The sequence below is a fragment of the Nicotiana tomentosiformis genome, chromosome 2 (genome assembly GCF_000390325.3).
Source record: "Nicotiana tomentosiformis chromosome 2, ASM39032v3, whole genome shotgun sequence".
Lineage (NCBI taxonomy): Eukaryota > Viridiplantae > Streptophyta > Magnoliopsida > Solanales > Solanaceae > Nicotiana > Nicotiana tomentosiformis.
Genome location: NC_090813.1, coordinates 44110408 through 44120730, shown reverse-complemented (window position 1 = coordinate 44120730; position 10323 = coordinate 44110408). Strand labels below are relative to the sequence as shown.

The window sequence follows — 10323 nt, the reverse complement described above, 5'->3', positions numbered from 1 at the left end:
TATTTATGGACGGAGCCTCCAACGTAAAAGGGTCGGGGCTTGGCATAGTATTAACCACTCCTTCGGGAGAAACCCTAAGGCAAGCCATCAGAACGGTCCCTTTAACTAACAATGAAGTAGAGTATGCGGCTTTGATTGTAGGACTCGAATTGGCCCGAGGACTAGATTCCGAGGTCATAAAAATAAAGTGCGACTCACAGATAGTTATAAATCAGGTCTACGGGATCTTTGAAATCGAAGAGGAGCGCATGCAACAATACGCGGTGAAGGTCCAGGCTCTACTGGCTCAATTTCGGGAGTGGTCGATTACTCATATCTTGAGGGAAGAAAATGTAGAAGCAGATACACTGGCTAACCTCGGTTCATCAACAAAAATGAAGGGAGCAGAGTCCGGGATGGTAGTACAACTGATGCACTCGGTCCTGGATGCAGATAGCTACTACAAGGTAAATACTACTAATTTGGTCTAGGACTAGAGGAATGAGATCATCGATTATCTCGAGCATGGAAAATTGCCCGAAGATTCCAAGGCATGACGGGCGCTGCGTGTTAAAGCAGCACGGTATAGCTTTAAAGGAGGCCAATTGTAAAGAAAATCTTTCCAAGGCCTGCTGGCCCGATGTTTGGGAGCATCCGAAGCTAATTACGTTATGCGAGAAGTCCATGAAGGGATATGCGGAAACCATTCGGGCACATATTCTTTAGTGCTAAAACTGGTAAGGGCAGGATATTATTGGCCTCGCATGGAACATGATGCCAAAGATTTAGTACAACAATGCGATAAGTGCCAACGTTACACATTGTTGGTACATCAACCGGCAGAATCACTACATTCAGTTTTATCTCCGTGGCCATTCATGAAATAGGCGACGAACATCGTCGGACCACAGCGGCTGGCTCCTGGTAAAGTAAAATTTCTTTTAATTTTAACTGACTATTTTTCTAAGTGGATGGAAGTAGGTCCTTATCAGAAGATCGGCGAACGTGAAGTGGTAGATTTATTGTGGGAAAATAGAATCTGCAGGTTCGGAATACCAAAAGAAATAACACCTGATAATGGGCCGCAATTTATCGACGCAAAGATCATAAAGTTCCTTCAAGATTTGAAAATAAATAGAATCACATCTTCATTCTATCATCCGAGCGCAAATGGTCAAGCGGAGTCAACGAACAAAATGATTATACAAAACCTCAAGAAAAGGTTGGAAGCGGCCAAAGGTAAATGGCCTGAGGAACTACCCGGAGTTTTATGGGCATACCAAATGACGACCAAATCGAGCACGGGAAAAACTCCTTTTTCTCTTGTGTACGGAGCAGAAGCCTTAATTCCGGTGGAAATAGGAGAGCCTACCTTAAGGTATTTCCAGGCAAGCGAAGAAGCGAACAACGAAGTGATGTTTATCAACTTGAAGTTACTCGATGAGCGCAGGAACTTGGCACATATAAGGATGGCGGCACAGAAGCAGAGAATGGAAAGATATTACAATCGAAGAGACAATCTTCGTTATTTCAAAGTGGGAGATTTGGTTCTAAGGAAAGTAACTCAGAACACCCGGGAACTCAATGCAGGGAAGCTAGGTCCAACCTGAGAAGGCCCTTATCGGGTTTCAACTGTCACCGGGAAAGATTCATACGAGTTAGAGAATCAGAGTGGAGAAAAGTTTTCAAGCAACTGGAACGTGGCACACCTCAAGAGATATTATTGCTGACAAACATCGCATGTACTAAAAGTATGTGCTGCACTCTTTTTCCCTTTGTCCAGTTTTTGTCCGAATTGGGTTTTTCTGGCAAGGTTTTTAACGAGGTAGCAACGGAAAGCATACTACGAAGAAAGTTTCAATGGCAGCAATAAGACCTTTAATAGCAAGGCACACAAGAGAAGAACCACTCCGGGGTTGTTAGATAATCTTTGGCTCGATTGCAAAGTTTCCACCGGGAAAATGAGTTTGCTATCCAGCAAAGGTTATCCGACCGTTCACAAGTGCAAACCACTAAAGGATTGTTAGATAGTCTTTTGCTCGATAGCATAAATTTCTAAGGGTAAGCGAAGTTTGTTACCAAGCAGAATATTGTCTAGAAATTCATTAGTGGGATCCTCGAAGGTGTATGATCTCCAGTGTTCCAATTCGCGTTCTTCGCATTAGAACACTGGGGGGGGGGGGGGATGATATGAGAATGTAGAAATAATGACTTCCATGTTGATCGGAGAACGAAATCCGGGAACATAATTGTGTCATCGAGACCGGGGACTGCACGACTAGCCCCGTAGAAACAAGTTGTGCGAATTAGCCACAAGAAAAGGCAATTTCTCTTTAACATAACGAATGCTTATGTACTTTTTGAAAACAGAAGGAATAAAATAAAGTCTTTTTATTTTTCATCTTGTTTCTTGTCTGATCGATGAATTAATTTTATCATTTGAAAGTTAAATAAGTACTTCAAATGCTAGTGACGTAATGAACAAGAGACGTCCTCTTCAAGAGCACCATAAACATAAGAGGGCCCTCTCTTATAAAAACCCTCACGTTAAAGGGTTGATTTCGGAAGAACTTATGCTCGGAATCATAATACTTTCGAGAAAAAATACACCCAAGGCTTTACGTAATAAGACGCAAACAGTAAAACTTGCAAAATACTTAGGCCAAAGAAAAAAGAGAGTGCAAAACTTGCATAAACGTTCAAACGAAAGAAAGACTCAAACAATACTTGAGCAAAAAGATGTAGTTATTTACAATAACGTGCCAAAGTGGCACGGATACGAAGTTGGAGAAAAAGAAAAGCTAAACTGCTACATCTTCGGAACTCGGAGGAGGAGAAGTGTCCGTGCCCCTTGGGGAAGTGGGTAGATCTACCGATGGCTCAATATTTTGGCCTTTAACATCTTCACCTTCCGTTTTCTCTTCAGTTCCCGAAGTTGCAGAACCAGAACCAGAAGAACCAGAAGCATCGGGCTATACCGGGACCACTTTTAGCAACTAACTCAAGCTCACGGCCCTTAGCAATTTCAGTATCAAAGTCAATGATACCAGCTTTTGCCTCTTCCTAGGTTTTTTTCTACATGTTGTACATAACGTAAATTTTCTCAATAACGAGGGAAGCCGCTCGACGCTTAAGTTCTTCTTTGAGTTGGGTTACCTCGGCAGAATGGTTTTCCTGGGCGGATCTGTTATACCCCATGTTTTCGTACGTGAAAGTACGCTATAAGTAAATTTATGAAAGCTCGGAAATGAGATGTTACATCCCCCATTTTTGTACGTTAGAGTTTCGTCTTAAGTTAATCGACGTAAGTTCGGGGATGAGATTATTTTGAGATTATAAGCATTATGCTATTTCAAATAAGTGATGAGTAAATTCGTGAAGGTGAGAGGGTAAGCAAATTGAAGAAAATAAATTTCGTCAAAGTTTGACATTTTGGGATAAAATACGATCTGAGCTATAATATCCGGTAATTATGGACTAGTGCCATACAAGGTACTACATGACCATGATAGTAAGGTGTATAAGGTGTGTTAAAAATAAGTAGTATTTTAAGTAATTTGGGATAATTCTTAACTATGTGGGTAATTGATTAATTATTAGATAATGGGGGATAACCTAGTTAATTAATGAATTTTTGGGTGATTAATTAAAGGAATTAGATAAGATTAGACCTCCCATCCCCGTGGCAGCAAGCCACCCAAGATATATGACTCTTAAGTCATTATGGGTTATGTGGCAAAGTAAAGAATTAAGGGTGTGTGGTTAAGCCACCATATGGAGTGGGCCCCACACCCATTCAAATATAAGGCTTTTCTAATTCAAGGGAGTGACATATCTTTCAAATAATGCATGGAGAACGCTCTACTGTACGGTACAATTCATGGCAAAGTCTCTACAGTACGGTACAATTATAAGCAAATGACTCTAAGGTACGGATCTTCAATAATGCAACAAAGATTTCATCGCATCTTAAGCAATGCGAGATTTTACGATTCTAAGGGAGTATGGTGCAATATTTTCAAGAATATCATACGGATATTTCCTTACTCCGATCTTGCCGTCACGTGTTTTGTCGCAAGTAGAAGGTGTTAGAGGGATTGTCAAGAGATCGACTCAGGTATGTTAAGGCTATCCCTTCTTTCTTTTTGGCATGATCCAAATGATACAAACGAAATGAGTAAACGCACAATTTTCATAAATGACTCTATTCATAAAAGTACTAGGAGTGTCTATATTCTTGATTCCCCATGTGAATTATTATTATATCTTCTGTTCATGGGTCTCAGAAAAATACGTATTTGATAAAGTTTATCCGAAAGGCATATTGATCTTATGACATACCGAGAAATCTTATTAATGTATTTCTGATGCATTTTATGCATTTATACATGTACATTGACCCATGATCAGATGGCATTATATACGCGTATATTATATGTATATGGGATATGGAAAAAGGTTATGGCGTTATATACGCACCACCACTTGATTAGCTGGTATACGTTGATGATTTGCCCACAGTGGCCGAGATGATATGATGGGATGCCCTCAGAGGCTTGATGATGTTATGTACGCATATACCTAAGCATGGTATGACATTTATATGCATATGCATGGCATTGTAAATATTAATTATTCACAGAGTTGTTCAGACTTACATGTTGAGTCTTTTACACCATGTTTTTCTCACGTCTATTATTTATTGATTTTCATTCCTTACATACTCGGTATATTATTTGTACTAACGTCCCTTTTACATGGGGACGCTGCGTTTCATGCCCTCAGGTCCCGATAGACAGGTCAAGAGCCCTCCAAGTAGGCTATCAGCTCAACAAAAGATATTGGTGCAGTCCATTTACTCCGAAGTTGCTTGTTTGTTTAGTATAATTTAGACGTGTATTGTTTGGTATGGCGGGACTCTGTCCCGACCTTTATGACAATTATGTGTTCTTAGAGGCTTGTAGACAGATGTCATGTACGTAAAAGATTGTATGGCCTTGTCGGCCTATGTTCAGTGTACGAGTGGTTATTTTGGTCTAATAGGCCTGTATGTCTTATGTATAAGTTAGTATTATATGTTGTATTCTACTTATCTCACGGCAGCCTCTACGGCTCAGTTATCTATGATAGTATGATACGAAAAGATACGTTATGTTGGTACTCGGTTGAGTAAGGTACGGGGTGCCCATCACGGCCCATCGGTTTGGGTCATGATAAAAGTGGTATCGGAGCAGTTCTGTCCTAGGGAGTCTACATGCCGTGTCTAGTAGAGTCTTGTTTATGGGTGTGTTGTGCACCACACTTATAAGCAGGAGGCTATAGGGCATTTTGGACTGTCACTCTTTCTTCTTACTCTAGATCGTGTGGTAGAGCTCAGTTGTAAGAACTCAATTTCCTAAACTCTATCTTATTCATAATACGATGATGCCTACATCCAGAATGACGGTTGGTAAGAGATATAGTTGTGGAAGATTTGAGTCAGAGGAACTCGATTTTTTATGATGCTTATGATGAGTAAATGTAAGGTCTTCAGTAGATCAGGTGTGTACTAAGACGTGTAAGCCTCTTGATAAGGAGCCTTAAGGCAACAATATCTATCCACCACTATGGTGAAAGGCAATGAGAGATTCATAAGATAGATACAAGTTTGAACAAGTAAAAGAAGCAAGATGAAGAAGGGTACGAGGCACCCACTTAATGAAGATTATCAGTATTTACAATTTAGGCAGAGGAATATAAGCCTATTGAGTTACCTTCAATAATAACAGAGGTATGTACAATTGGTCACACCCATCTCAGTTATGCCATATGGGAGCTGATAGATATAGTTTAAGAGAAGGACGAGATATCAGGATCTGACTGGGGTTAGAGTAACCCAAAATGGTACATGGATTGCTAGCATTAGTTGATACTTCTGAAGGATATTACAAATGTGCTAATAGATCTCCTTGTGAGACACCCAGATGGTGCACCCTAGAATAGTACAACTAGATATGAATACTAGAATGTTCAAAGACAGGCACTGGAAGCCTGGAAGGGATAAATATTATCTTAGTGTGACTCCCTTCCCTAGTGGAGAAAGAATGTTAGGCAACTCGAAGAGCCAGTAGATGGAGCAAGGGGAGCTAAAAGAAAAAGAATGCCTTGTTCAAGTTTTCAGAATAAAGTGATAGACATAAATGTTAGTGAGAAATAAGAAGAGAGTTAATGAAGTATTATGAGTAAGATGTGATACATGGATGACAACGGTAGATAAAAAATATGACAGTATTACAAAGTCTATAGTCAAGTGGAGGAGAAGACTAGAGGTGACAGGACTAGAGATAACAAAAGAGTATAGGCCATAAAGTAGTGTCCTCATTTCGAGAAATAAGTTCGTGACTCTAACGCAACTACCAGAAGGAAAAATTAGACCCTAGAGTAATAAGAAATCAGTATGGACTGATGAACAAGATAAACTAAACATGAACTAGGGACTGAGTAATAGTCGGCATCATGAGAACTTTAGAGATTGCATCCCGAGGATAATAGAATGGACGACAGAAGAATACCCTATAAAGGTTATTCAAGAAGACGCTTCCCTAAAGCAAGCAAGGTGAGTAAATTTAAGCTTAAGGGACTGTATGTGCTAGTTACACTAAGTGTCACCCTCGCGAGTGAGGAATTTCATTATCCTTGGTACAGAAGGATTACCGCGAGGCGAGTAAGGATCATCGATGATGTGAAAAGATGTCAAAGATGAGAAGGTAACACATCTATACGTAGATCATCGTAGCACTAAATCTTAGTGCTCCCCCAAAGGGGGAAATATGGTGTGACGTGGCATTAAGTCTGAATTAAGTGGTTCTAGTAACTATGGAATGGTAAAGGAAGAATGCAATAAAAATGAGAAAGGGATGAGATTGCACTTATTCAAATCCTACAGATATGCTATGATTCCAGAACATTATGTAAGCACGACGTCAAGGAGAGGAAGTAAGGGTTCCTACCTGAGATGTTATTGATAGATAGGGAACTAGTGCGAGATGTAAGTTAAGACAAAGGAAATAACCCAAGAAAGATTACACGGAATATTGATATGAGAATGGGCCAACGAGTAGTTAGTAGTTGATTCAGGAAGACCCTAGTTATGGCTAAACAAGAGGACACAGACAAATCAACAGATTGTGCAAGACGAACATAGTGAACCCCAACATAGGGAATTCAGTCTCGCAGATGTGACATCGTGATCATTGAGATATATTTAGATAGGAGTTGGGGTAGTTAAAGGTAAATAAAAGAGAATGCCACTGGGAATACAGTCAAAATATTAGTTCGGAAGCAAACCTACAAGCACAAGGGCGTGAAAGTAAGTAACTACGGATAATTATAGGCGGGGGAGAACATAAAAAATTCCATCAAGTAAACGATGTGATAAGCTTGTAACTTTACAAGAGCCAGAAGGTCTCCCTAAATACTGCAACGAAAGACTAGCTGAGGAAATAAAGAAGAAGGCTTCAACCTAAGCACAGTGACCAAAAGAGGAAATGGTCTTGTAACAATAGTCTCACAACAACATTGTATGCACTCCATAAGGAAGTGGCACCTAGCGTGGCTAATGAGTGGGAAGTGAAACCAAAAGTAATATTCGAGACCATATGAATTGCACAAAATTCCGACATGCATGGGAACTAAGATGCATGCAACAAGGGGGCAGAAAGACCAGGAAAAGTAATTTCTTACATTTAAAGAAAGCTTAGATGGAACGAAAGGAATTATTCGATCAATGATCCAGAGTTAGTTATGTTATGAACGCACTCAAGATTTCGGAGTATTATCCATGTAGTATGTATGTTGACAATCATACAGCTGTAGAAGACTCTTGTATAAGTTAAAAGAAAGAATTGAGTCCAGGTCATAGACAAGGGATTGAATTGTTAGACGATGGTGTCACGGATGTTCCATAGCGTCTATGAAAGGCTAAATTAATAACTCATACCATGAGCTGCAGATCGGACGGTAGCTTAAGCCTACATAAAGGTTGATCAGAGGGAAGAGGAAACTAAAGAGTTACATCGACTAAGTAAATCAAGAGTCTGATTATTGGACCCAGAAAATTATAGACCTCGCGATTGAGAACATTGCAGGATCACTCTTAAATATCAGAGGTAAAAGAGAGATAGAACAATAGCCATATTCTATAACGGCTCTACGATAAAGCTAGTCAGAAAAGTACCAGCCTTATAAGAAGTCATTATGAAGCTCTCATCGGATTATATATGCACCAAAGGTGTAAGTATTATACTAGAGCTTTAAGTTGTGGATGTGAATTATACCTATGTGGAAGGAAGGTCATGAAAGAGATACAAGATTTTAAGGTAAGTAAGGTAAAGGTGAACAACGCACGAGATACTCAAATGTAGAAGGTTGTGAATAGTCCATACTTTGGATAGGAGGCTAGAAGCGTGGGGATTCAGTATCCAGGAATGATAGCGGCGTCGTCAGTGGCTTGTCTTCCAGCCTATGGTTTCTAGGTATCGAGGAGTCTAATTAAGAGAGTAAAGAAGAGTTAGAGACGATGTGATGTTCTAGAATGACATAAGGAAATCTATGGAGCAAGTAAGCTAAAGGAAGGTTGAATGTAGTATAAATAGATATGTGTAGGTCGTAAGCTAAAGTATGGTAGAGCGACAGGGTCTTAGGAAGACATGAGTAAGGATAAGGAAAGACAAGTAATAAGGTGACGAGAATTGATAAGTCCTCGGGATTAAGCCCATGAAAACAAGAGAGCTGATGGTTTGTCTAAGTTATAGAAAGCTCAGTATAGCCTGAATGAACTCAAAGGAGTCTAAGACTAGTAGCATTTAGAAGAGATGGAATGTTGCCCTGCTAGTAGAATGAGGGTGTATTTGTGATAGATAAAGGATGATGTTTGGGCCTTCGATTGAGTAATGACTTGAAGAGGATTTCATGAATTATACGGGATTAAAATACCCACGTAAGTGAATCACATTGGGATGCTATAAAATACGGTTATTGAAGTACAATATCGCCACTAAATGGATCAGAAAAATCACTTCAAATATTCCTCGATGCAATGTAATCCCTAGTGGCAAGGTATTACATAAGAAGTTTCAAGTTATCAGTGGTATATTGTGAAACAATATTGAGGTGAATCAACGATGGATGGACAAAATTCACAAAGTATGAGATGAGATTAGGCCATCATTCTTAAAATGAACAGTAATGAGGAAATATTAAAGGACTTAGATTTATACATATAGGATAAGCAACGAGAGTAAGCTGAAATTTGGTAGCAGACCTCAGTAACGATGAATCGAAGTAAGAATTATGGTATACTATGGCCTACTTAGATGAAGTAAAGTTAATGATACCCAGAGGGATAACTTGACATAATTTTATATATGAACACAGAGTGAAGCCTAGAGATTGGCTAAAAGCTGGAGGAAAGAGAAGAGAAGAGTCGCATAGGCGCACATACAAAGTTAGAGTCGTGCATACTGCATGATAAAAGGTAGCAATAGTTATAAGATTGGAAGGATTCTGACCACGAGTCGTGGTGCGAGAAAGAGACCTAAAGGGGGGAATGCCCTAGCCTTTAGAATTATTCACAGAACAGTTGCCTAGATGGCAAGGAGATTACTAAAGTATTCTGAAGACATAAGTCATAAAAATGATAAGTGCAACAGTCAACATTCGAGAACGAATGTTCTAAAGGGGGGAATGATGTTACACCCCATGTTTTCGTACGTGAAAGTACGCTATAAGTAAATTGATAGAAGCTCGAAAATGAGATGTTACCTACCGCATTTTTGTACATTAGAGTTTCGTCGTAAGTTAATCGATGTAAGTTCGGGGATGAGATTATTTTGAGATTATAAGCATTATGCTATTTCAAATAAGTGATGAGTAAATTCGTGAAGGTGAGACGGTAAGCAAATTGAAGAAAATGAATTTCGTCAAAGTTTGACATTTTAGGATAAAATACGGTCCGAGCTTATGATACCCGGTAATTATGGACTAGTACCACACAAGGTACTACATGACCATGATAGTAAGGTGTTTAAGGTGTGTTAAAAATAAGTAATATTTTAAGTAATTTGGGATAATTCTTAACTATGTGGGTAATTGATTAATTATTAGATAATGGGGGATAACCTAGTTAATTAATGAATTGTTGGGTGATTAATTAAAGGAATTAGATAAGATTAGACCTCCCCTCCCCGTGGCAGCAAGCCACCCAAGATATATGACTCTTAAGTCATTATGAGTTATGTGGCAAAGTTAAGAATTAAGGGTGTGTGGTTAAGCCACCACATGGAGTGGGACCCACTCCCATTCAAA

The 10323-nt window shown here is 39.3% G+C and overlaps 1 protein-coding gene across 1 annotated transcript; it reads left to right on the top strand.

Moving 5' to 3' along the window:
- Positions 1-1262: 1262 nt before the first annotated feature.
- LOC138904701 (uncharacterized) lies at positions 1263-1589 on the top strand. Its single transcript, XM_070193209.1, has one exon. It carries the CDS (start codon positions 1263-1265, stop codon positions 1587-1589), a length of 327 nt encoding a protein of 108 aa, XP_070049310.1.
- Positions 1590-10323: the final 8734 nt, after the last annotated feature.

Coding starts and splice junctions, on each gene's coding strand:
- LOC138904701 (XM_070193209.1), top strand. CDS start 1,263: ATGACGACCAAATCGAGCACGGGAAAAACTCCTTTTTCTCTTGTGTAC.